Source organism: Cervus canadensis, chromosome 24, assembly GCF_019320065.1.
Source record: "Cervus canadensis isolate Bull #8, Minnesota chromosome 24, ASM1932006v1, whole genome shotgun sequence".
Lineage (NCBI taxonomy): Eukaryota > Metazoa > Chordata > Mammalia > Artiodactyla > Cervidae > Cervus > Cervus canadensis.
The window spans coordinates 678,831-706,254 of NC_057409.1; the positions used below are offsets into that span (position 1 = coordinate 678,831).

A 27,424-nucleotide genomic window follows, 5' to 3' on the forward strand; every position below is an offset into this window, starting at 1 on the left:
CCCAAATGATCACTCAGGCCATGGGGCTCCTGGGGCAGATCCCTGAGGGAAGACAAGACCCAGATGGGTCAGACAGACCAGTGGGTGGGTCCCAAGGGAAACCTAGTTTTCACCAGGCTCCCCGGGGAAACATAAGTTCAGTGGGGTGAGTTTTTCATAAAGCTTTACTTCTGCAATGTGAACGACTGTCTTCTGCTTTGACATTATGCCCTGCCTACTTCTCAGGTGCTAACATGTTAACACGATGGTGATAATTGATGGTAAATTGCTTTATTAATGTCTTTTTTTGGGGCCAACCTTCAAAATCGTTAGGTTTACTAATTTGGTGGGGAGGGGACATTTTACTGACCCATGGAAACTAAATATCTGAAACTTGTGGCAGTTAAATAACTCTTCAGTGAGAGCGTCAGCACACCAGAAGGACGAACCTGGTCATTCATCATGAATTTGGTATCTTCTGCAGTCTCGGCCCTATGGCACACTCACTTGTCCTTTAGTCGCTAAGTCAGGTCTGACTCTGTGACCCATGGACGGTAGCCCGCCAGGCTCCTCTGTCCATGAGTTTCCCAGGCAAGCATACTGGAGTGGGTTGCCATGTCTGCCTTCAGGACATCTTCCCAAAACCCAGGGACCGAACCCACGTCTCCTGCATTGGCAGGCAGATTCTCTGCCCCTGAAGGACCAAGGAAGCCATGCCTGCCTCCTCACAGTGTCACTGCGCTGCCTGTCCTGGGCCAGCGCCTGCCTCCTCACACTGTCACTACACCATCAGTCCTGGGCCCACGCCAGCCTCCTCACACTGTTACTACCATCAGTCCCGGGCCCGCGCCGGCCTCCTCACACTGTTACTACCATCAGTCCCGGGCCCGCGGCGGCCTCCTCACACTGTTACTTCAGTTCCTCACAGTCTGCCCGCCTGTCCCCCGCGGCGGCCTCCTCACGGGGTTACTACCCCATCAGTCCCAGGCGCACGCCGGCCTCCTCACACTGTTACTACCATTAGCCCCAGGGCGCGCACCGGCCTCCTCACAGTGTTTACGACACCATCAGTCCCGGGCCCGCGGGCCTCCTCACAGTGTCACTACACCATCAGTCCCGGGCCCGCGGCGGCCTCCTCACAGTGTGTTACTGCGCCGCCTGTCCCGGGGCCCGCGGCGGCCTCCTCACGGTGTTACTACACCATCAGACCCGGAGCGCGCGCCGGCCTCCTCACAGTGTGTTACTGCGCCGCCTGTCCCGGGCCCGCGGCAGCCTCCTCACGGTGTTACTATACCATCAGTCCCGGGCCCGCGCCGGCCTCCTCACGGTGTTACTACCATCAGCCCCGGGCCCGCGGCGGCCTCCTCACGGTGTTACTACACCATCAGTCCCGAGCCCGCAGTGGCCTCCTCACAGTGTGTTACTGTGCCGCCTGTCCAGGGCCCATGCCCGCCTCCTCACGGTGTTACTATACCATCAGTCCCGGGCCCGCGCCGGCCTCCTCACGGTGTTACTACCATCAGCCCCGGGCCCGCGGCGGCCTCCTCACGGTGTTACTACACCATCAGACCCGGGCGCGCGCCCACCTCTTCACAGTGTCACTACACCATCAGTCCCGGGCCCGCGCCGGCCTCCTCACGGTGTTACTACATCAGCCCCGGGCCCGCCCGCCTCCTCACGGTGTTACTACCATCGCCCCGGCCCGCGGCCTCCTCACGGTGTTACTACCATCAGTCCTGGGCCCGCGGCAGCCTCCTCACGGTGTTACTACACCATCAGTCCCGAGCCCGCGGCGGCCTCCTCACAGTGTGTTACTGTGCCGCCTGTCCAGGGCCCATGCCCGCCTCCTCACGGTGTTACTACACCATCAGTCCCGAGCCCGCGGCGGCCTCCTCACAGTGTGTTACTGCGCCGCCTGTCCCGGGCCGCGGCGGCCTCCTCACACTGTAACTACCATCAGTCCCGGGCCCCGGCGCCTCCTACAGTGTGTTACTGTGCCGCCTTGTCCAGGGCCCATGCCCGCCTCCTCACGGTGTTACTACACCATCAGTCCCGAGCCCGCGGCGGCCTCCTCACAGTGTGTTACTGTGCCGCCTGTCCAGGGCCCATGCCCGCCTCCTCACGGTGTTACTACACCATCAGTCCCGGGCCTGCGCCGGCCTCCTCACGGTGTTACTACCATCAGTCCTGGGCCCGCGGCAGCCTCCTCACGGTGTTACTACACCATCAGTCCCGAGCCCGCAGTGGCCTCCTCACAGTGTGTTACTGTGCCGCCTGTCCAGGGCCCATGCCCGCCTCCTCACGGTGTTACTATACCATCAGACCCGGGCGCACGCCCACCTCTTCACAGTGTCACTACACCATCAGTCCCAGGCGCACGCCGGCCTCCTCACATTGTTACTACCATCAGTCCCGGGCCCGCGCCGGCCTCCTCACGGTGTCACTGCGCCGCCCATCGCGGGCCCGCTGTGTTTGGTGGGAGCCTCGTCAGTGGCATCATCAGCCCCCTGGGAGCTCCCTCCTCTGCCAGGCTTCTGGCCGCTGCCTTTCCCGCTAGCGTCCTCAAGTGTCCTTGCCTCTTGGGATTGGGTTTCCTCGGGACGGTCACCTGAGACAGCCTGGGGCACCCTGTACCCGTGAGGCTCTCACGTGCCAGCCCTCGGCTGCAGCGCTGGGAGCTTCAGCTTCGTCTCCCGAGGCGCTCCCCCTCCCCCGCCGAGGAGTCCTGAGGACCGTCGCCCCGAGACCCGGCACTCACTCCCTCAGTGCGGAAAGAGGGGCAGGTGACCAGCAATCAAGCCCGTTTGGGAATCAGCTCAGAAGTGGGAGAGCAACGCTATCGAGCCTATTTGGGGCTATAAGCACAGGGTTGGAGAAGGAGAAGGGTTCTGAGACCCCCCAGGGCGAATATGAGGTAACTGAAACGGCTGGGTGTCCCATAGACCACTTTCTGGTGTGCGGCCCCAGGCAGACCTTGGTTTTCTCATCTGTATAATGGGGACTATAATAGTACGTACTCTGAGAATAGATGTGAAAATAGGCTGAGCGCATGCTAGCTAAACCCCCTGGTGCTGGAGCCGGGCACATTGTAGGTGCTCAGCAAACGCCACCTCTGCGCCAGAGTCCCGGACACAGCAGGCGTTCAGCAAATAGACATCACTGTTATTTTTAACGCCCTCAGGACATAGCTGACTTTCAGGAACAGATAGCTTACCTTCCCCTGACCTGTGCCCACTTTGTCAATGTTAAACTAAGGACTCACTGAAATGTCCCCCTGGCTTGAACATTATAGGAGCTAAACTGAAAGGACAAGTGATACCTTCACTGCAGAAGAGTCCAGGGAGTGAAGCCCCAGAACCTCGAATCCCACGTGCCCTGGTATCCAGGGGAGGGGAGTGCAGTGCAAACGGGAAGAACCTGCAAAGGAATGAGCCTAAGCTCTGGACCCAAGCAGCACCATGTCGCTGTGTGACTTTGAACCAGGTCCCTAGCCTCTCTGGGCCTCAGTGTCCTTGTGAATCAAATGAAGGGCTAGGACGAGGTGGGTTAAGGACCCAGGCTGCATCTTTGCGTCCTGAGGGCTGGGTCTGGGGAAGGCAGGGGTGTAGCTGGGACTGGGAAGGACAGTGCAGGCTTTGTAGACAGGCCATTCTCCTCTCAGCAAGCGAGCTCTTCTCTAGGCTGCAGGGCAGAGGCGGGGGAGAAGCAGCCTTGGCTGTTTCTCCCCAAGGTCAACATAGCCTGCGACGGGGACTCTGACAGCCTGCTGAGTTGCTGGAGGACCAGGGCACGCCTCACCCCCGCAGCACTCCCCATGCCTGGACAGAAGGGCCTGGGCGCGGGCGGCATTGCTCCGCAGGCCTGCATTATTAGAGGAAGCTCCAAGTGCCAGGCTGGCAGCACTGAGAACAGCCCAAGCGCCTGGGAAGGGCAGCAGTGCCAGCCCCTGGGGAACAAAGGCACCCAGGACGGAGCCACGCTGACTCACCGATGGCCGTGAGGAAGAGCCCAGCCTGGTCGACGGGTGTGATCCCCTCCTCCTCATAGTAGCTGACGGTGACCTTGATGGGGGTTGGGGGGGGGGCACATGGGGAGGGAGAGAAGAGAGGTCACAGGTCACAGGCAGGAAGACCTGCAGGGACCACCTCACAGTCTGTCAAGCCGATCCGCTCTAACCAGCTGAACCCTCTCCTCCAGGAAGTGCTCCTGGCTTGGTGGGCTGTTTCTCTCAGAATATCCAACTAGACCGGGGGCTCCCCTCTCTCAGAGGGCATCCAGGGTGTCGTCTGCTACTTGCCCCCCGGCGCATTCTGCTGTCGGTCCCCACTTCTGCCGGGCTATGTACCTAGCTCCCACTCGGCAGCGATAGGGCTTAGGCTGTTCTCACTGGATCACCCAGTGCCATCACTGACATGGGCCACATGTGACGTTCATGTTAATAATTAAGAGAACCCAGGGAAGAAAGGGTCTGGTCTCGGCTCTACCTCTTGGGTGTGGGCACCCAGCATCCTGTCTGATACACGATGAGACCAAGGACGTTTGTGGCTGTCGCTTCCAGTAGTCTAAGAGTCTGTGCTAAGAGTCCTGTGATGTTAACCTGCCATGAATTCATCCTTCTGTGGCTGTAGCCATGAGCTGGGGGTTTGCTGCTAAGCTGCTGCTAAGTCACTTCAATCGTGTCCGACTCTATGCGACCCCATAGACGGCAGCCCACCAGGCTCCCCCGTCCCTGGGATTCTCCAGGCAAGAACACTGGAGTGGGTTGCCATTTCCTTCTCCAATGCAGGAAAGTGAAAAGTGAAAGTGAAGTTGCTCAGTTGTGTCCAACTCTTAGCGACCCCATGGACTGTAGCCCACCAGGCTCCTCCATCCATGGGACTTTCCAGGCAAGAGTACTGGAGTGGGGTGCCATTGCCTTCTCGGGAGCTGAGGGTTTACTGAGCACTTAAAAAGTGGCTAGTTTGAACTGAGACAGGTGTGAAATGCACAGAAGATTTAGACTTGGCGTGGAAAAATTCTTGGTCATGTTTTTTATATTGACACCACGTTGAAATGACAGTATCTGGATGTATGGAGTTAAGTAAAAACTATCATCAAAATTAAGTCCATCCGTTTATTTTTGCTCTTTTATGTACTTACTTATTGGTCACGCCGCCCAGCATAGGGGAGTCTCATTAACAGTTCCCTGACCAGGGATCGAACCCATGCCCCCTGCAGAGAACGTGTGGAGTCCTACCCACTGGACCGCTGGGGAGGTCACTCATTTTGCTCTTTTAACGTGGTTGTGAGAAAACTGAAACCGACGTGTGTGGCTCATGCTCGGCTTCCCCTGGCCGCGCGGATCCGGCCATCCGGATACCGGCGTGGCCCCCGGCCCCCAGGCCCGTGCAGGAGCACCTCCCCTCCCACGGCACCTTGTCGCTGCTGGCTTCGGGGCTCGCCTGGCTCATGGTGAGCCTCAGTGTGGTGCTGGGCGACAGGGGCCAGCGCTGCTTGCCGTTGGTGGCCACCTCCTCGGCGTGCCCGTCGCGCACCACCTCCACCCGCACGCGCTCCGAGTGCTTCAGGCTGAAGGTCTGGGCGCCCGCAGGGGCCGCACTGTAGGGAGAGAGGAGGCTGCGTCACAGGGACCCCTGGGCGGGCGGGGTGAGGGCCTTCAGGAGGAGACCCCTGGGGGGGCAAGGCTGCAGGGCTCCCCCAGGCTGCAGGGGCTCCCAGAGGACTCAGCTGTAGGTAATCACCCGGTAGTGAAGAGGGCACTGGCTAAAAATACAGATTCCTTCAGTGTGGGAGGGACAAATTAGGAGGTTGAGATGAACTGATACAGACTACTATACATAAAATAGATAAACAACAAGGACCTAATGGAGAGCACAGGGAACAATATCCTCAATAACCTTTAGTGGAAAAGCATCTGAAAGAGAATCCACATGCATGTGGCTTCCCTGGTGGTGCCAGTGGTAAAGAATCCGCCTTCCAACGCGGGACACATGGGTTCGGCCCCTGATCTGGGAAGATCCCGTGTGCCAAGGGGCCACCACGGCTGAGCAGCACCGCGGCGGAGCCTGAGCTCTAGAACTGGGAGCCCGCGCTCCACGACAGGAGAAGCCCACGCACCGCGCTGACGAGCGGCCCCACTCGCCACAGCTAGAGAAGAGCCCGAGCAGAGATGAGGACCCGTCACAGCCAAGAGTAAATAGATAAAAAGAAAAATAGGTTCCCTGGGCTCATCTAGTACCCACTGATTCAGAATACTCCAGGTTGGGGCCTGGGGAATCTGCTTTTTCTTTTTTTGAATTAGTAGGCTTTGTTTTTAAAGCAGTATTAGGTTTACAGAACAGTTGATCAGACGGTATAGAGAGTTCTCCTCTATGCAGTTTCCCATGTTATGGATATCTTGCATTTGTGTGATACATGTTATAATTAATGAAGCAATATTGACACACTGATATTAACTAGAGTCCATAGTTTACTCTGTAGTGGACTCTTACGAGCTTTGTCAAATCGCAGTATCAAGCACACACGCTTACAGTATCATACAAGACAGTTTCACTGCCTTAAAAATGCCCCGTGCTGCACCTAATCACCCCTCCCGGGGACCTGAATTCTTGACAAGATTCCTTGTATTTCTGGTGGGCAACCAGCTTGGAAGCCACCTGCTACTGTAAGGGTGTGGGGGTCTGAGGCTCAGACAGAGGACTGAGTTTGCAGCAAAGACAGCGCTGGGCCTAGAACTCTGTCTCCCAAGCCCTGTTCGGTGTCTGAGCTGAAGACCAGGGGAGCTCAGCTGCCAGCGAGGAGGCAGGCATCCAGGTGCTGGGTTTGCACACAGACTGAGCCGTGAACTAGGAGCTTGACGGGCAGGGGTGGGCAGGCTCTTCACAAAGACACCTCCTTTCCGCTGCAGCTTTCATGGCTTGGAATTCTCCTCTTCGAGAGTCATTCCTTGGGGTTCTGGAGGAGTTTTCTATTAAATGGGAAATAGTCTTGGAATTCTTGAAAAGCCATCAAGATTTCAGGGCAGGAAAGGAACTGGTTTGAGCTGGCTGCTGTGGACTAGACGTTTGCGTCTTCCCAAATTCAGACATTGAGGCCCTGACCCCCAATGTGATTGTCGTCAAACATTAGATGAAGTCACGAGAGTAAGGTCTAAGCGATAGGGTTTGTTTCCTCGTAAGGCAGAGAGAGTGCGGTCTCCCCGCCGTGGGCACCGAGGAAGACCCTGGCTGCGGACCAGGGTGAGAGCCTTCACCAGAGCTCAACCAGCCTGGTGCTCTGATCTCAGACTGGGAGAAATAGTTTTTTTTTAAGACACTGAGCCCGTGGTATTTTGTTTCGGCAGCTCAAGGAGATTAAGACTCCAACTTACACGGTGATAACAGGAAGGACCGGGAGACAAGAGGAGGAAAGGACCCAGGGCTGACAGTTTTGCTAAATCTCCAGCCCACAGTCTGAAGTTTCCCAAAAGCTCAAGAGGGCTCAGAGGGATTTAAGCGGATTCTCGTGGGGTTTAGGACTAACATATAGGTGCAAGTGTCTGCCTCAGAGGCACAGCTGCTATCTCGAAGACCTGGTGCTCTTGGGCTCCCAAAGAGTTCTCCACTGTGGGCATCAGAATCATCAACGGGTACTGTTTAAACCTTCATTTTCTTTTTTTTAACCTCTACAGATTTGTGGGTGCCATTCTCAGAGAGTCTGGCTGGCATGATGGAAGTGCGCCTGGGGCAGTGGCCAGGGATAAAGGAGAGCTTCAGAACAGCGGTTCTCAGAGTTCAGGAGCAGCAGCGGCAGCAGAACCATTACCTGGAAGGCTTCTCAAAGCATGGATTGTCTGGCCCCTTCTCAGCATTTCAGATTCTGGTTTTCAAAGAGGCAGAGGAACCAGAGATAAAATTGCCAACATTCACTAGGTCATGGAGAAAGTAAGGAATTTCCAGAAAAACATCTACTTCTGCCTCATTGACTACATGAAAGCCTTTAACTGCATGAATCACAATAAACTGGAAAATTCTTAAAGAGATGGGAATACCAGCCCATCCTATCTGTCTCCTGAGAAACCTGTACGCAGGTCAAGAAGGAACAGTTAGAACTGGACATGGAACTGACTGGTTTAAAACAGCAAAAGAAGGCTGTAGGCTGTCACTCTGCATATTTAACTTATATGCAGAGCACATCACGCAAAATGTCAGAATGGATGAAGCACAAGCTGGAGTCAAGATTTTAGGGAGAAACATCAACAACCCCAGATATGCAGGTGATACCACTCTGACTGCAAAAAGCGGAGAGAAACTAAAGAGCTTCTTGATGAGGGTGAAAGAGAGTGAAAAGGCTGGCTTAAAACTCAACATTCAAAAAACGAAGATCATGGCATCCTGTTCCATCATTTCATGGTAAATAGAAGAAGAGAAAGTGGATGCCATGACAGATTTTATTTTCTTGGGCCCCAAAATCACTGTGGACAGTGACTGCAGCCATGAAATTCAAAGACACTTGCTTCTGGGAAGGAATGCTATTAACGAACCTAGACAGTATATTAAAAAAGCAGAGATATCACTTTGTTGACAAAGGTCTGTCTAGTCAATGTTATGGTTTTTCCAGTAGTCATGTATGGATGTGAGAGTTGGACCATAAAGAAGTTTGCGTGCTGAAGGGTTGATGTTTTTGAACTGTGGTGTTGGAGAAGACTCTTGAGAGTCCCTTAGACTGCACGGAGATCAAACCAGTCAATCCTAAGGGAAATCAACCCTGAATATTCATTGGAAGGACTGATGCTGAGGCTGAAGGTCCAGTACTCTGGCCACCTGATGAGAAGGGCTGACTAGTTGGAAAAGACCCAGAAGATGGGAAAGACTGAAGGCAAAAGGAGAAGAGGGCAGCCGAGAATGAGATGTTTAGATAGCATCACTGACTCACTGGAATTTGAGCAAATTCCAGAGAAGCCGGGCGTGCTGCAGTCCAGGAGATCGCAAGGACTGCAACACCACTTAGGAACTGAACAACAAGGCCTGAAGTGGGGCCTGAGAATCTGCATTTCTATCATATATCTAGGAACTGTTGGGATTGCTGGTCCACAGACAGCAGTTCAAGAACCACCAGAGCGACGTACTCTGGCGCTTAGAGTCCTGGGACAGGATGGCCAAGGTCCTGACTGTGTTTGCAGAGACCGCCAGGCAGGGCCTCTCTGACCCAGGCCACGGACTGTGAGAGTTACTGGCAAAGACTACTGCTGGTCCCAGGCACTGGGATAAGGGTTGGGCAGCCCCATGCCCAGGGCTGGAAAAGGAGATTGTAAAAAAACGCTTTCAGAATCACTCTGTTTCTTGTCTGTCTTCTTCCAAACCACTCAGCCCATCATGGGGACACTTGGCTATGGTCTGCTGCGGCAGAGTCTGGGCAGAAGGCAGAAACCCTGGCTTGGGGGGAAATGTGCAGAAAATCTGGGTTCAACCCCAGTTTTGCCACTGACGTGCTGAGGGGGACTTGAGTGTGTCCCTTGCACCTTCTAAGCGTCCACTTGTCAACCCATAAGATGAAAGATGACCACCCATCCCTCCCGTCCCACAGGCCTTGTCTTTCACACCTCGGGGCGGGGTGTGTCTCCTCTGGATTGTAAGACCCCGAGGGCAAGGTCTGCTGTCCTCCAGAGCCTAGCACAGGGGTGAGCACATCACACCCACTCAGCAGAGGGTGGAGCTGAGCAGGACGGACTTTCCTGGTCGCTCAGATGGTAAAGAATTCACCTGCAATGCAGGAGACCTGGGTTTAATCCCTGGGTCAGGAAGACCCCCTGGAGAAGGAAATGGCAACCCACTCCAATATCCTTACCTGGAAAATTTCATGGACAGAGGAACCTGGTGGGCTATAGTCCATGGGGTCACAAAGAGTTGGATGTGACTGACATTTTCACACGTTCTGAGCGGGACAGAAGTGAACCTTTTAGATGTGCTACGCAGGAAATCCCAAAAGGAGGTGTGGGTACCCATGAGATACTTTTAGGTGGCACATGGATGCATAATTTAAAAGAAAATATATATTTATTAAATGTGTTATCTTTTATGGAAATTGATAAAGGCTTGGCATTTATGGTAATAAGATCTCCACTTAAATTTATAAGAAAAATAAGAGATGGTTTAAAGAAAAATTTTAAGTCAATGATACTAGAGTTAGAATATGCTTTTGGTAAAAACATGGGAGTCTGGGTAGCCATGGGCTCAGGTCTAGGAAATATTACTCTAATGCAAGCCCTGGGTTTGACCATAAACCTGCTGGGCGGCTTTGGGTGAAGCACTTGTCCTCTCTGTTTAACCAAGAGTAAAGTGAAAGGGTGGGACCAGGACAAGGATGGCTGGAGTCTGGGGAGCGCAGAGGGGGGCAGGTCTGGACAAAGGGGTGGCGAAGAGGTCCTGACCAGCTGGGGATCTCTGCTAGATGCCCACCCTCTTTAACCAGAGCCACTATTATTCATCTTGTTTTATGTATTGCGTTTCTGCATATAGCTCTATAAAAAAATTGCTCTGTAAACTCACAGGGCAGGATGATCTTTTAGGGCCCCAGATCTGACAATGGTTGCTCTAAGTGACGCTCCCACCTCCTCCATCCCTCTCAGCCAGTGAGAAACTAGAGGAGGTCCCAGAGGCTTGGGGGTTAATACCCCACCTACACTGCAGCTCTAGACCCACAGCCTCCCTCCCAGCCCTGCTCTGAGCTGAGCAAACAGCTATTCTTGGAGTGGCCCTGGCAGAAGCAACAAAGGCACCCATTGTCCCCTGTGGAGCCTGCTGGCTGCCGCCCTCCCCAGGAAGAACCTTTTAGAATCCCCTGCAGAAACCCGAGAGCCAGGGGCTGTGGGCCTATTGCTTCCCCCTGGAGGCTGCAGGGAGGGGCTCAGGGGGTTATGGAGGGGACAGAGCAGGAGTTGCGGTGGCCATGACCTTGGGCTTACGGGAAAGAGGCTAAAGATACGTGGACAGAAGGACAGGCGGGGGCCACACCTGCACTGCCCATCATATCCCAGCACCCAGGACATGGCCACGCTCAATGTATATATTTCAGGAATAAATGAATGAACAGACCCACCCTTCTTGGTTTTCCAAACTATATTATCAGAGTGATTAAAAAAAAAAAAGGAAAGAAATCAGGTTACTTGCCTGCTGGAAAATACTCAGTGGCTCTTTAGGGACCACCAAACAGTAAAATTCAAGCTCTGGGGCCTGACACTCACCTGGTGGTACTCAGCCACCGCATCTCAAACCAACTCCCCGCCTCACTGCCTGCAACGCCCCCACCCTCCCAGCTCCGTCTCATCTTACCACGCGCCTTGCATGTGCTGGTCCTTCTACCTGTAATCCTTTCCCCCTGAGGTCTCTGCCTGGCAGCTCATCCTTCCTGGATGACTCAACTCAACTGATCTGGCTCCATCCACATTTATTTTCCCTGGTGGCAGCTCATCTTCTTGGAGGCAGAGTGTATTTTCTCTCTTTCAGCACCTGGTTAGCACAGGCACACGGTAAGTGAATGCTCGCCCCAGGAAGGGCTGGAAGAGGGGACTTGAGTATGTGGTCATTCATGCAGCAATATTTATTGAGGACTTTTTATGTGTCAGGCGTGTGCTAGGTCCTGGGATAGCGCAAAATAGAAAATATGCTCCTAGGGCCATGGAGCAAATACTCCAGTGGAAGAGAAAGGCTCTTGATGGATTGCAGTTTCGATGACAGCTCTGAAAACTGCTCTAAAGGAAAGGTATGGGGCTCCACGAGGTCCTGGTCTGGAGGTCGAGAAAGGATTCCTGGAAGACGTGGCATTTGAGTTGAAGTTTTAATTTTACACTCTAAATTATAGCTTAGAGTTAGTTAGATCAGTGGTTCTTAAATTTGAGTTGCACTGGCCACACCTGAAAGGCCTGTTAAAATACAGATTGTCAGGCTACCCCCAGAGTTTCTGACTCAGCAGATTGGGGAATGTGCCTGGGAACCTCCATTCCTTCCCCACAACTTTACTGGAGAACTGACAAATAGAACTGCATATATTTAAATCGTATAAAAGGAAGATGTGATATACATATACTGTGCAAGGCAACTGCATTGCTAACAAGCTCCCAGGTGAAGCTGCTGGTCCAGGGACCAGCGTCGGAACCGCTGAATTTGCCCAAAGCGACGAGAGGAAGAGGAGCAGAGGTTTCCAAGCAGCAAGGACAGTGTGGGTGCTGGACTGAGGCGGACGTGAGCCCAGCATGTTCGAGAAACTGGAAGGAGGTTAACGTGGCTGGAGTCTGTGAGCACGACAGACGGAGAGCAGCGGGGAGAGGACCCAGGCCACGGTGAGGGCCGGCCGCTCCCCCGCAGGCCCCGAGGCCGCTGCGCAGGGAGACGTGAGCGTTTTGCCTGCAGACAGCTCCTCCAGGGTGCAGGGTAGGGGACAGTCAGGAGAGCGGTGGGGGTGGGGGGGACCAGTGGGAAGGTGGCCGCAGCTGTCCAAGGAAGCGGTGGCGGTGGTGTGGGGCGGGGCGTCAGCCGGGGAAATGGAGGGACACGGCCAGTCAGCCAGCACCAAACAAAGGAGCTCTGAGCCAGACTGGAAAGCAGTGTCGGATGTAGAAGAAGGGTGTTCACTGTGCCTGGCCCAAGGGGATTCTGGGTACTGCAACCTAACATCTGCTCAGCCCACAAATGTTGTGTGGCCTCTAGGGAGCCCTCACCCTCTCTGGTCCGCCCTTAGTCAGTGGGGAGGCCAGCTTGGCCTTGCAGGGCTGGGACGCTGCCTCCGCCCCAGACTCGAGGGCAGGACGTGCCTGCAGCTTGCTGGCGTCTGGCTCTCCTGGCTTATCCACCTGCCCTGGGCCTCGTTAACACCAGCGGGGCTTACTCCGCTGTGAACCCAGCTCCTGGCAGCCTGGGTGTGACATCCTGTCCCAAGGTCTTTACAGAATCTGAGGGGGTTTGTGGGTGCCAGCCTGGCGGGCAGCGCCATGGCAAGCACCCTCCCGGAGCCTCCTGGGGTGGAGGTAGCTGGAGCCCTGGAGCGGGCGGCCGGTCCGGACAGGGATCCATGAAGACAGACCGTGACTTCTGTTTTCAGCCAGCCCTCTTCTGTGCTGGGTAGGCTCAGCAGCCTCTCACCAGGCACTGGGGCCTCCAGCTGCCCAGGGACCCTCTCCTTAGGGAAGAAACAATCTAATCTATGGTCACTCCCTCCCCAGATACCTGCAACGACTCCCTGCAGGACAAACTTTAATGCCTGATCCCAGCGTTCAAAGCCCAGGTTTGAACAAATCCACTCTCTAGTCTTACACTCCAGGCTACAGAAACTACGCCCTTTCTGCCCCTCCCAGTGTCCCTGCTTTCCTGCCAGGTACCTTTGCTCCTGCATGGCCTGTCTGGGTGTGAACCCGTCTATCCTCCGGCTGGGTTGCCACCTCCTCCAGGAAGTCTCCCGTGATCCTATCAGCCAGGACCCACCTCTCCCTCCCTGTGTTGGCGCTTCAAACAACACTTAACACTTCTCCAGCATTTCTCTCCCATGAACGTTCTAAACTTTTTGAGGCCACAGTTCATTATTATCTGTCTTAATAATATTACAATAAGCCCAATGGGCTTCCCAGGAGGCAATAGTGATAAAGAACCTCCCTGCCAATGCAGGAAACACAGGAGACACAGGTTCAATCCGTGGGTGGGGAAGATTCCCGGGAGGAGGACACAGCAACCCACCCTAGTGTTCTTGTTTGAAGACTCCCATGGACAGAGGAGCCTGGTGGGCTACAGTCCATGGGGTCACAAAGAGCCGGACACGACTGAAGCGATTTACCACGCACAAAACCCAATACTAATTCACGATAACTATTGACTATGTGCCAGATACTGTTTCAAGTCCTAAGCCCACGCAATCTCAGTCTATCCTTTTGATAACCCCACGAGGCCCGTGTTAATGTCATCCTGTTTTACAGATGAGCACACTGAGGCCCACAGAGGGCAAGCATTTGTTCTGAGTCTCAGGGACAGACTGAGACAGGCAGGACGTGGGGGAAACTCAAGCCCTCTGAGCTCCATGCCTGGCTGCTCCCGTCCTGGGGGAGGATCCAGAGGTTCCAGTCCTCCCTAAAAATCCTCTGGGTAGGGACACCTGGTGAGGGAGGGGGAGTGCCAGGCCTAGGTCAGGAAAGGATCAAACAAGAAGCCCCCCACTTATTTTGCAGGTGGGCATCAGTCCGGAGAGTGGACACCAAAGGCTGCCATCGTACCCTGGGTCTTCGGATAAGTGACCAAGACAAGCCGTCAGTGTCCTGGGCATGGGGCCGGGCACGGCTGGGCAGGACAGAACTGCCGGCAAAAACCGGCCTCCCCCGAGGCTGACACGTGCCTGTCCAGCTGGGGGTGGGCATCAGGGTGAGCCCTTGCCACTGTGCTCCCACCCGACTGAGGCCCTGTGGTGGGGACTGAAGATCTGGGGGACCCCGGCTGTGCAGGGGGCAGTGGGCTCGACCGCAGGGAGCTGCCCCTGCCCAGGGACTAGCCTGGCACCAGGCTTTCCTTGCCTTTGGGAGTTGAGGGCCCTGGTGTTGTTCTAATTTATGGGGCCACCTGGCCTGGCCTGGCCTGAATTCCACCTCTGTCATTCTCCCAGGGGCAACGCTGCCCTGGCCAAGCTCGGCCACACGCCCTGGCCTTCCACCGCTCTGCCCAGCAGCGCCCACCCCTGAGGCTGTGGTGGACCCTGGTGACAGTCCAGTCCATGTGCGCCCCGGCCACATCCATCCAGCCAACCAGGGAGCCGTCAGCAACCCGAGGGCAGGAGGCTCACGGGAATGAGTGAAGCGCTGGGCGGGGAGAGGACACGCCCACGACACCCGTCCCAGCAGATGGCCTGGCAGGGCGGTCAAAGGCGTGGGCTCCGCTACGCTTCCATCTACCAGCCGTGCCATCGTGGACAAGCATCCCTTATGTTCCCCCATGACAGTACCCAGCTCACAAAGTTGTGAGTTTTGTTGTTGCTGTTTAGTCACTAAGTCGTGCCCGACTCTCTGCGACCCCAGGGACTGGAGCCCACCAGGCTCCTCTGTCCGGGACTCCCTGGGCAAGAACACTGGAGTGGGTGGCCACTTCCTTCTCCAGGGGAATCTTCCTGACCCAGGGATCCAATCTGTGTCTCCTGCATTGGCAGGTGGATTCTTTACCATTGAGCTACCTGGGAAGCCCGCTGTGAGGTTTAAACACAAATAAATTATCAAATCCCTGGACTAGGAAATGGCACCCCACTCCAGTATTCTTGCCTGGAAAATTCCACGGGCAGAGGAGCCTGGCGGGCTACAGTCCACAAGGCTGAAAGAGTCGGACACGACTGAGCAACTGAACTCAAATTATTAAATACATGTCACGAATGTACAAGGTGCCCATAAGGCTGCCTGGTATAGAATAAGTCAGCTAGCAATATTAAGTAAACAAGATCTGCAAAGAAAAACAACAGTCCTCAGGTGGGGAGCACCTGGGGCTTGGGGTCGGCCGGCACCAGGAAATGCGGGGTGTGCGGGGAGGAGTTCAGAAGCTGATTGGAGGAACTGAGAGGAGCCGAGACTTGCCAGGCTTGCAGAGGTCTGGGGGCCACGCGCCAGGCAAGGGGAACAGCACCTGCAGAGGCCCTGAAGCAGGGAGGAAGAGGTGCGGTCAGGGGCCAAAAGCGGTGCCCACGAAACCAGCGAGGCTGGCGTGGATGCAGGCGGGTCAGCAGGAGGTGGGATCAGCCAGTGAGGAGGGGCCTGACACCCTGTGGGGGGGGGCGGCGCTCAGACACCGCAGGTCCTAGCCCTTTGATCTGGATCCTAATGATACTTTGTAAAACACTCACACCAACAGAGTCAGAGAGACCAGCGACCTGAGTTGAGTTGAGGGAGTGATGTGGGGATGAATTTAGATTTGGCAGGCTCTCCTTCAAGGCTGGGGGCTTCCCAGGTGGCTCGGCGGTAAAGAATCTGCCTGCCAATGCAGGAGACGCGGGTTCTGTCTCTGGGAAGATCCCCTGGAGGAGGGCACGGCAACCCACTCCAGTATCCCTCCTTGGAGAATCCCAAGGACAGAGGGGCCTGGCGGGCTACAGTCCGTGGGGTCACAAAGAGTTGGACCCGACTGAGCGCCTGAGCACACAGGCTCCCCCAAGGCAGGATACGTAACTGCCCTGTGCGGTGTGCCCCGTATTTTACTGCACTGATGTCTGGGACTCCTTCCCCGGTACCCCCTTTCCTGTCTTCTGTCAGAGGGTGATGGGCCAGGCCCTGCTGGGAGAAATGTCTGGTCAGCCTCTGCCTTGGGGAATCTCAGGAGGTGCACAGGATCGCTTCTCCTTCCGACCTCAGGGGCACATCATGAGGTCAGATGCAACCAGGAGAAAGCCCTACAGAGGCAAGAGATGGCTGACAACCTCATTCCTGCCCTGAAGCTCCTGCAGACCTCAGAAACGGCCTGAAGCTCCTGCAGACCTTGGAAATGGGTATGGAGAGAGCTCACAACCCAGTCAAGAACTCCCCCTCCAGCTGGATGCGTGAACCCAGGGTGGGACAGGGCTTGTGGGTCAGAGGGCAGAGTGCAACTACCCTGTCAACTTATTCCAAGGCTGCTCGTTCTTGGGGATCTGGCGGAGGTGTGCAGGGAGGATGAAATAGACATGGGGGTGCTGCTCAGTCAGCACTTTCTCTCCAACAAGTCAGAACCAGATGTGGACCCAAGCCAGCCTGCCGAAGCAGCAGCTGCGGGCTGAAGGGACTGTGGGGGAGACTGTGCAGGCATGCGCCAGACCTCAGATAAGCGCGCTGCGTGGGGGGCGGGGAGGGGAGAGGAAATGGCAAGTATCTTTAACAAGGATCCTGGAGTAAATCTCTACAAAAAAATGTCCTACTTCCTTCTTTCTGCGCATCTGCTTTTAGCTTGTTGCAGGCCAGCCCTCAGAATGTCTCTGGGTCAGGTCATCATCCCCAGAGGACTGGTTTTGCCGGGAGAGGGTGGGTGACCTTCGGGGCCAGCCGAGGAAGGGGCAGGCGAAGCCCCTGCCTTGCGTCTGGAGGTGAAGGAGGTCTGTGTGCATTTCAGGAAAGGGGACCCAGAGCCCTTGGGGAAGGGGGTGGGTGTTGAGGTCTGTTCACTCATCTTTGTGATTCAGGACTGAGGGGTCAAGACACCACTCCCTCACTAACAGGGCCTAAGGCCCACCACCTTGTCCCTCAGGGTCTCCTTGGAGACTGGAGACCCTGGGGGCATCACATGGGTTTTGAGTCAGGACTTGCGTCTGGGTGGGGAAGGGCTCAGTGGGAAGTGGAAGGTCAGTTGGGGGTGGGTGACGTCTCCGGGGGCAGTGAGTGTCTCATGGCCCTGGTGGGGGGTGGGAGGGACACAGGCTCAGACGGTCATCTAATTCAATCTGAACAGGAGGTTAGAGGGGCTTCCCCAGTGGCTCAGTGATAAAGAATCTGCCTGTAGTGCAGGAGACCCAAGAGATGCGAGTTTGATCCCTGGGTTGAGAAAATCCCCTGGACTCCAGTATTCTTGCCTGGAGAATTCCACGGACAGAGGAACCCAGCAGGCTACATTCCATGGGGTCACAAAGAGTCGGACACAACTGAAGTGGCTGAGGACACGGCGGTTAGAGAGGAGATTAAGAGCATGAGTTCCCAGCCAGACAGGACTAGACCTGAGTCCCGTGTGACATCAGGCAAATGGCTACACCTCTCTGAGCCTCACTTTCCTCATCTACAAAGTGAGATGGTCCAAGGACAACCTCCAAGGTCTGTGGGCAGTGGTGCAGTCGCTCAGTCGTGTCCGACTCTTTGCGACCCCATGGACTGCAGCTCGCCAGACTCCTCTGTCCTCCACTCTCTCCCACAGTTTGCTCACATTCATGTCCCTTGGGTTGGTGATGCTATCTTATCCTCTGCCATGCTGACGGCTGTTCTTATCATCACAGTATCAGAAGTGACAACAGCTCAGTCTCCCTAGTATGGGGAGGGGCTTCCTTCCACTAGACCAGTGGTTCTCAGCTGGAGGTCACTTGGCCCACCAGGGACGTCTGGGTTATCTGGAGACATTTCCAGGTGTCACAGTTGGGCGTTGCTACTGACATCCATGGGCTTCCCAGGTGGCACTAGTGGTATAGAACCCCCCTGCCAATGTAGGAGACTCGAGTTCTCCTATGGAGAGGGCATGTGGAGGAGGGCACGGCAACCCACTCCAGTACGCTTGCCTGGAGAATCCAATGGACAGAGCAGCCTGGCGGGCTACAGTCCATGGGGTCACAGAGAGTCAGACACGACTGAGCGCCTAAACACGCACTGGCATCTAGGGGTGAGAAGCCAGCGACGCTGCTAAACATTGTACAATGCCCAGGACACCCCGGGGACAGTGAATCGTCCTGGCCCAAACGCGGTGGTGCCGAGGCTGAGATGTGTCGCTCTAGACCCGTGCTGGGCAGGACACACGGCGGTCACGGCCACCTGTGGCTGTCAGTGCCTGAAGTGCAGTTAGTCCGCACGGAGGTGTGCTGAACAATGCAACACACACACTGAGTTTCCAACACTTAGCATGAAAAAGAGAACGTCAAACTAGCTCATGAACAATTTTATATGGATTATATATTGAAATGCTAATATTTGGGACATATTAGGTTAAAGTGTATATTATTATTATTATGGGCTTCCCAGCTGGCACTAGTGGTACAGAACCCACCTGCTGCCAGTGCAGGAGACTAAGACTCACGGGTTTCATCCCTGGGTCAGGAAGATCCCCTGGAGGAGGGCATGGCAGCCCACTCCAGTGTTCTTGCCTGGAGAATCCCATGGACAGAGGAGCCTGGCGGGCTATAGGTCATAGGGTTGCAAAGGGTCAGACACAACTGAAGTGACTTAACATGCATGCATATATTATTATAATCAATTTACCTGCTTATTTTAACCTTAAAAATACAGTTACTAGAATATTAAAGATTACACACGTGGCTCTCTTTGTGGCTTGCATTCTATCTCCACTGGACAGCAGGGGTCTAGAGTGTACTGCGTCTCTGCCGGGGGTGCGAGAGGGTCTCAGGTCAAATGCAGGAGGGAGGTGAGGGTCACAGGGGCTGTGACTGGCTTCTTGAGAAGGGACAGAGGGGACTGTCACACTTCCGTGCCCTGCTAGAGGGGGGATGAGTCCACCCTTCCCCCATTCTCTGCCAGGACAGAGGGTGGGCCTGAGCCTGACCCCTTCTTGACTCTCCACCCCCCAACGGAGGCATTGTGCCAGCCTCTCGGGCTGCACTAAAAGTGCCCCAGTGGACAAACAGGCAGGTATGGTGACAGCTGAAGCTTAGAGGCCCGAGTGTCCTGGCTCCTGGCCCACTTGCTGGCAGTGCCCAGTTAGGACGGGGGGTGGGGAAGGGAGGGGAGCGCCCCCGGGCCACCGAGGCCTGGACCACACCGCACTTCTGAGTTGTGACCCTGAGGTTTACACACGGACAGCTGAAGGCAGGGGCTGGCGGGTGGACAGGGCCCCTGGTCTGCACGGTGACCGGCTCTCTGCCCTCGGGTAGGCCAGTGCCTGCTCAGGAGGAAGGGGGCAGGGGCCTGGCCTGGCAGGGCTGGCAGGGCCGCTGGAGGTGACAGAGGGAATGGGCTGGGGAAGGTGTAGGGGAAGACACAGGGACGGGGTGTCGGAGGGGCTGGGAGAGGCAGGGTGCCCGATGACAGAGTGATTTGGGAGCAGTAAGCCACTCAAGGCACAGAGCGGTTCGGGGGACTTGCCCGCAGGCATCAGCATGGGGTCCCCACCCGAGTCCTCTATGCTCCCTCCTCTCAGCACTGACCCGTCCCGTGCCAGCAACGGGGACACTTCGAGGGCCTGGAGCAGAGGGCTGCAGGGCCCCGCCAGGGACTCTCCGCCACTTCCTTCGCACCAGTCTGGGACTTGGCCGCTTCCTGGCAGGTGCGGGAGTGGTGGGGCGCTTACTTCCATTCCCCCATACCATGGCCTGCGGTCTCAGAAATCCTGCACCCCACCAGAGTTTGAGGATGGGAGGACAGGGCCAGTGAGAACAGGGTCCTGAATCAGCAGAGCTCTTCTGACAAAGACCCCCACATCCGCACCCTCCTTCTGGTGGAACAAGGCCCCTCCCTGATCCCAGGGTGAAGTCAGGGGAAGGCATTTGGGGACAGGGCGCTCCTGGCCAGTGCTTGGGGACAGACAATCACCCCGAGCCCCCACAGGGCGAAATTGGAGCCCAGGCTACCCCTTGGCCAGATTCCTGCTGGCCATGCCCCAAGCCGATCCAGGAAGAAGTTCAGCCGGTCTGGGAGTCAGGGGAGGGTCTGGGCTGAGCTGGGAGGTGAGCCAGAGGGTCTGGGGGCTTCAGGGAGCTGCTAAGGGCAGAGCGCCGAGGGGAAAGAGAAGAGGCTGGGGAAGCCAAGGGTGCCCAGGTCGTCCCCGGGGAGGGGCTGGAGAGGGTCGGGGGCGGGAAGGCTGGGGAGAAGCGGCGGGGGTTCTGGGAACGGGTAGTGCGGGTGCCCATGCTGGGTCTGAGTATCTGGGGGCTCTCTGGATGTGGGGGAGTTTGACACAAGGTTTGGGGGCTGGTTCTCAGGATTTCTGCGCGCGGGGGCCTCGGACGAGGAGCGACTCGGGCTGGAGGCAGCCTGTCCGTGTCCCCGAGTCCGGCGAGGGTCTTGGGTTTTCTGGGCCCCGATTTCGGGCCCAGCCCCAGGCGGAGGGGCGCGGGGGCCCGGCTCACCTGTAGACGTCGGTCCAGAGGTGCGTGCCCAGCACGTACACCGCCTCGACGCGGCTGCCGTACTGCAGCCGCACCGTCCGCTCGCGCAGCATCCTCGCGCAGCGCCCGGCCGCTCCGCGTAGCACCTGCCGCAGGTGAGCCCCTCTCAGCCGCCCGCCGGCGGTCCGCGCCCAGCCTTTATCGGGACGCCGGTGGGCGGGGCAGCCCGCGGCCTCCTCCCGCAGTGGGCCGCGAGCCCGTCCGTCAAGCGTGGCCACGCCCCCCGCTTGGTCTGGGTGACGTCAACTGTTGAGTTGCTCCTTCTTTCATTCAACACTTTCCGCTGGCCCCCAGCTGCCCGGCGCCAGGACGCAGGGCCAGCCGCCCCTCTGGGCGCCCCCAGCCCCGCGGGCAGATAATGCAAACGCCATAAGGGGCGGGGACAGAGCGAGTGGATGCGCTGACCCAGCCAGGGCTGGGGAGTGAGCCTTCTTAAAGGAGGGGTTTGCATTTCTCGAATAACGAGTGATGTTGAGCGTCTTTGTGTTTCTTAGCCATCTGTGTGTCTTCTTTGGAGAAACGTCTGTTTAGGTCTTCTGCCCAAACCAGGGCAAGCTTGCTGTACGGAGCAGGGCACTAAAGCCAGTGCTCCGTGACGACCTGGAGGAACAGGGTGGGGAGGGACGCGGGAGGGGGGTTCAGGGTGGAGGGGACACGTGTGCACCTATGGCCGATTCATGCTTATGTATGGCAAAAACCATCACAGTATTTAAAGTAATTATCCTCCAATTAAAATAAATAACTTAAAAAAAAAAAGAGGGGTTTTCAGACTGAGGGGAAGGGCAGAGAGGGAGCTTCCTGACCAACTGGGGAAGCCAGATACAGCCTGACTGCGCCCCCAGCCCCGCAACAATCAGGCCAATATTACAGAGGGGATGTGGGGAGGGGGGTGGCAGTGGGGCCGGAATGTCAAGCCAAGGCGCTGATTGATGGGTGGGCAATGACAGCCCTGGCACGGGGTCCTCAGTGAGGAGTGGTGGGGGCGGAATTGAAGGAGGCCCTTCTGGCTGTCCTGGACGGAGTGCCAGGAGGTGTTCTGGGCAGGGTCTATGAAGACACCTGCTGGGCTGCTGAGAGCTCTGGAGAGAAGGGGATTATCTGACCAGTGTTTGTGGACTGAAATATTAATGTTCCCGTGCAGGGACAGTGAAGGATCACTGGGGCCCTTGGCAAAAGAGGGTGCCCCTGCAGAGGTCAGCCTGTGACTTGTGGGCCCGCTGGAGGTGCAGAATGGCATTGGGCGGGATCCCCATCCCAGACCCTTCCAGCTCTGAAGCCAAGCCAGATAATTCACAAAGGACTGAGTGGCCCTTGGTAGAAGGGGCCAGAAGTGAGGTGTTTCTGAGAGGGCAGAGGTTGTAAGAAGGACGTGCAGGCTGGAGGGGAGGAGGCAGGTCTGCTGGGGGATGGGAGCCGTGGGACGGGGTGCATCTGAGTAAGAGGCTTCAGGCTCACAACTGCTTAGAGCGGAGACACACCCAGACGCCTGACCCCAGAGACCTCCTTGAGGGGGCCCACATTAGGAGATGGCTAAGAGCCCAACTGCTCCGGGGCAGCTGAGATCTAGGGGGCACACAGCTGGGGAAGGGGGAAGGCCTGAGTCAGGCTGGGGGGGCGGTGCATCTGCCCCCAGGGTGCTCAGACCTAGGAAGACCTGGTGACTTTTGACAGGTTTCTGCAGCCACTGGGTGCACCATCCAGTCAGAAGGCAGGGTGGCCACCTACCAAAACAGTAAAATGTTTGTGCAGCTCAGAACTAACCCCGAGGCCCCCAGGGTGGACTGTTGTCTGGGCGTCTCTTTACCAAAATTAGTTTTGAGCCCCTACTATGTGGCAGATACGGGACATATGCCAGGGTACCCACATTCCTGGGGATCATAGAATCCAGCACCCTCACGTCACCTGCTGGGACCCAGAATGGGGGGAAAGTACTGCACCCCCACTGAGGTCTGGGCGGGTCATCACAGGTGCAGGGGAGAGAGAAACAGGCAAAGGTGGTGACTGCCAGGAGACAAGGAGGAACAGCGGGCCCTGAACGCATTCCTCCTGTGTGCTGGGCGCTGCTCCAGCGGCACTTTTCATGTATTAGAATTGGATCATTATACGCTCCCAATCACCCCGCCACTTTACAGATGAAGAAATTGAGCCACAGAAACGTTCAAGAATGTGCCCTTGGTTGGTCTCATAGCGCCTACGAGCACGGAGCCAGGAAAGGAACTTGCATGGGTGTGTGTGGGGGGTGTGCGGGTCAGGTGGGGGTAGGGGCAAGGCGGGTAAGAGCAGGAAGGAATGCTGTCCCTTGCTTGGTGGACGAGGAAGCCCAAGTTCTAACCCCAGTCATGCCTCTGTTGGACCTGGGACCTCATTTTCCTCATCTTCCTGATCAGTGAACAAGGTGATCTCTCAGCCTAGATAGAAGGATGATTTGATATGAGACAATGTATGGAAGACACTAGCACAATCTCTGGTACAAGGCGAGTGCTCAAGAAATCAAATTCCCTCTTCTTAAAAAAAAAAAATCCCACCCAGGCCTGGTTGACCCGCGTTCAGGGCTCCCATCCCTGGCTTGGGGCCTGTGATGCTGGGTCAGAGCGCGTGGTTGGTGGGACAGGAGCCTCCGGGTGCCCAAGGGTTTAAAATAGCTGAAGTGGTCACAGCTGTTGGTGGATTCAGGGCCGGAGGTCTCACCCATCATGACTGCTCCCCTGGGGCCAGGAAGAGCCACGGGGCACCTCATTGTGCCTTTTGGGGAAGGCCAGCAAAGGGCAGGCTTAGCTGGGGCCAGTTTTGGCTCCGACCCATACCCCACACCCCCAACTCACTCAGGCGCCTGCCAAGCAAGTGGCCGGAGAGGCTGGGCTGGGAGAAGCCCATCTGAGCTGCTCCCTACTGGGACCCTATATTGGGGGGCGATCTGTGCCAGGCCTTGAGGGGAGCTGGGAGATGACCCAGATATCTCACAGGCCTGCCTTGTCCTCAAGTTCACTTAGGGCATCACACAGGCAAGAATTTAAAAAGAAATACAAAAGTAGTATGTATTTCTTATTACACACTACAGTCAAATGTTTTTCTGACTGTGCCCTGCCACTTCGAGGATCTTAGTTTCCCAACCAGGGATCGAACTTGTGCCCCCCTTCACTGGAAGCTCGCAGTCCTAACCGCTGGACTGCCAGGGACTTCTACCTGATCATTTTGGAAGAAGTTTTAAAAAAGGTCTCCCATGACCCCAGGACAGGGATGACCACTGTGAACATTTTGGTGGGTGATCTCACAGGGCCCACGCAGAGGCAGTGAGATGCTGCTGTAGGCGATTGCGCTTACTGAGCCCTCGGGCTGTGCCAGGACCTTCTCTAAGGGCTTGACACCTCTTAGCTCATTTAATCCTCCTAACAGCCCTATGAGCTGGGAGCTAATAATATCTCTAATTTGCACAGAGGCACCGATCAGCCTGGAGGTGAAAGCATGCGTGGCTTTTGGACTTGGCAAACCTGGGGTCAAGTCCAGTTCAGCTCCTCAGAAGCAGGGGACGTCTCTGGGCCTCGCTTTCTTCTTCTGTACAGGAGATCCTATCAGTACCCAGCCCACAGGGTTGTAGGAATAACCAGCTGATCCCGAGCAAAATGCTTAGCGCACCAGGACCACAGACTCAAGTTCTAGTGGACAGCAATGATTTTCTACGCCTGTATATAGTTCAGTTTTTAGAAAAACAGCCTCAAACTGTACATGTTATTTAATAACACACTTTAAAAAACCTCTGCAGTGTGTCACATTCATTCTGGTGCAGCAAAAAAGACGTGAGACTTTTCTTAAATAAAAATGAGACTTTTCTGATTGTTGTTTAGTCACTAAGTTGTCCGACTCTTTTTCAACTCCATGGACTGTAGTCTGCCCAGCTCCCTCGGTCGATGGGATTTCCCAGGCAAGAATATTGGAGTGGGTTGCCATTTCCTTCATCACAGAATTTTCCAGACCCAGGGATCTAATGCATTGCATCAAGCCCGCATGTCCTGCCTTGCAGGCAGATTCCTTACCACTGAGCCATTGCAGGCAGATTCTTTACCACTGAGCCCCCTGGGAAGCCCTTCTTTTCTAACAAACAAGGAAAACAAGGAAATAACGAACAGGCTGGGCAAACAACATAAACAGGCCTGAGAGCGCTGAGCAATCTTGGTCATTCTTTGGGCTTCTCTGGTGGCTCAGCAGTAAGGACCACCTGCCAACGCAGGAGGTAGGGTTCGATGCCTGGTTGGGAAGATCCCCTGAAGGAACTGGCAACTCACCCGGTATTTTTGCCTGGGGAATCTCATGAACAGAGAAACCTGGCGGGCTACAGCCCACGGGGTCACAGAGAGCTGGACACAACTTAGTGACTAAACAACAACAACAACAGCTAACAAACACTTGTAGCTGGACTTGCCCTTCACAAAGCCGGTCACCTCCGACTCCACTGAATCACACTCTGCACCTGGCATTCTTCACCCCCTACAGTCCCTCGTAGCATTCTCCATTTCAGAAAGAAGGTCATGGGCTGATAACTTCAGAAAAGACCAACCCCAGTTAACTGAGCTACCTGATGCCAGCTGTGGCTGGTCTGAAGTTCTGCAAAAGAAAAAAAAAGCAAGACCTTCCTGAGGATATGAAGTCTCCCCTGTTCCCCAGGGCAGAGGGCACATTTCTTGAGGCGCTAGCAGGCTGGTGTCCCCTTTGCCTGGCAAAGAATAAAGCTACGCTTCCTTTTTTATTTCCCCCCCAATCTGTCTCCTTATGTCTTCTCAGCGCTGGTGAACAGGGAACCAAGATTTTGGCATCAGTCCCCGTTCACATTGCCCAGGACTTCACAGTTTGCAAATCAAAGCAGAGTTCTAATAAGCTGAGGAGACTCAGAGAAGCGAAGGATGGGTGCAGGGTGTCCCAGCCAGACTGCAGATGGAGCACCCCAGGGTAGGGAGCAGCGGACATGGTTCAGTGAGGCCCTGGGTGCCAGGCCATCCCGGGCACCAGGTGGTCCGAGAGCTGGTATAGCAGCCCCGGTACAGTCGTGGCCTCGCGGGAGGGGAGGGCAGGAGCGGGGGGGCCCTGTGATCATCTTCAGGCCCCCCTGGAGCCACCCAAGCAGACGGCTCTGTCTAAAATCCTTAAATATGGAAGCTCTGGAGGGGCCGCTGAGCAGGGCCCTGAGGGGCCCAGGGGAGGGGACGCAGGCTGCCTTGCAGACCAAGGGCGTGGCTTTGGGTGGCCCTGGAGGGGCGGGCGGGCCATGCGGAGGGGAAGACGGGAAAGGGTGTTGGTGACAGAGGGAGGTAGACACGGGAGGGCCCGGTGAGCTCCATCTGGCCAGGCTGGGGCTGGGGAGAGGCTGGCTGCCACGGCCTTGTCACACCAGGCCTTATCTTATGTCCCATAAAGGACTTCTGGTTTTATCTCAAGGTCACAGGAAAGCTGGGGAAGGACCTTGACACATGGCAATGACCTGATGCATGCTTTAGAAAATCGCTGTGGCTGCCATGAGAGCCAAAGTCCGCAGGTTCTGATGCGAGGCCAGCCAGAGCAGTGAGGTGATGGGCCTGGGCCGGCACAGGAGAGGCAGTGATGTGGTGGATGCTTTAGGAAGACCACTCTGCCTGCCACGCAGGGCTGAATTCAACAGGAGTTCTGACAAGAGGCCAGAGTGCTGAGGTGATGGGGCCTGGGTCATTGTCCCCAAGGCAGCTTCTCTGGGCCCAGGGACCTCCTCAACCCCCAACTCTGCCCTCAAGAGCAGCTCCCCACATCCTGGGTCTCTGTTTGGGCCCTTGTAGCCCCTTTCCCCAGCCAAGCCCACCCTCTCATCCCACCCCCTCGGAAGGGGTCGCTGGCTGGCCAGTGAAGGACAGGCTCTGGGATGCGGGATTCATTCTCCTTCTGTTCCAGCCCTTGGTCCTGCTGGATATTTCACTTATGGGGAGGGCAGGGCTGGGGCTTCCCTGGTGGCTCAGATGGTCAAGAATCTGCCTGCAATGTAGGAAATCCAGGTTCGATCCCTGAGTTAGGAAGCTTCCCTGGAGAAGGGAATGGCTACCCACTCCACTATTCTTGCCTGGAAAATGCCATGGACAGAGGAGCCTGGAGGGCTACAGTCCATGGAGTCACAAAGAGTCAGACAGGACTGAGCGACTAACAGTTACAGTTGCCGGGCTGGGGTGCTGCACTATTATATTTATGCCAGCGGCTGGAGCGAGGCTGTTCTTCAGCCGCTAATGCCACAGGCATTCAGAATGAGGGGCCTGTGTCCTGCTCTATACTCACCCTTCAAAGCCTTCCGGGACGACTGTCACCTACAGACATTTATTTTAAGGAATTGCTTCATGCGGTTGTGGGTTAGGGCTGGCCATTCTGAAGTTTGTCGAGCAGGCAGGCTGGCTGGCAATTCGGGGAGAGTTGATGCCGCAGCCTTGAGGCTGAAATCTGCAGGCTGGCCATTCAGGCAGGGTTTCTGTGACGTATTCTTTTTTTTTTTTTGCTGCGTTGGGTCTGAGTTGCTGCGGCACGCGGTGCTTTCATCCACATTGTACGCTTCTCTCGAGCTGTGGCCTGGGCTCAGCTGTGTGGAGTGAGGGCTTAGAAGTCTCGTAGCGTGTGAGCCGTACCAGGGTTCAGACCCGTGTGCCCGGCATTGGGAGGCGGACTCTGATGA

General features: G+C 56.0%; 1 protein-coding gene and 1 long non-coding RNA gene across 2 annotated transcripts in view; one reads left to right on the plus strand and one right to left on the minus strand.

Moving 5' to 3' along the window:
• The window catches only part of PADI2 (peptidyl arginine deiminase 2), a 55,977-nt gene extending 35,095 nt beyond the window's left edge, over positions 1 to 20,882 (minus strand). Inside the window, exons 1-3 of the mRNA XM_043445490.1 lie at positions 20,713 to 20,882; positions 5,394 to 5,577; positions 3,968 to 4,040 (exon numbers count right to left, since the gene is read on the minus strand). Of these exons, the coding sequence (XP_043301425.1) occupies positions 3,968 to 4,040; positions 5,394 to 5,577; positions 20,713 to 20,804 (349 nt within the window). The 5' untranslated portion in view covers positions 20,805 to 20,882. The remainder of the gene's footprint in view (positions 1 to 3,967; positions 4,041 to 5,393; positions 5,578 to 20,712) is intronic.
• On the plus strand, positions 11,995 to 15,027 carry LOC122426500. The gene is made up of 4 exons (XR_006265181.1): positions 11,995 to 12,386; positions 13,175 to 13,236; positions 14,168 to 14,357; positions 14,596 to 15,027. It is a non-coding gene; the product is annotated as an uncharacterized LOC122426500 (long non-coding RNA).
• Positions 20,883 to 27,424: the final 6,542 nt, after the last annotated feature.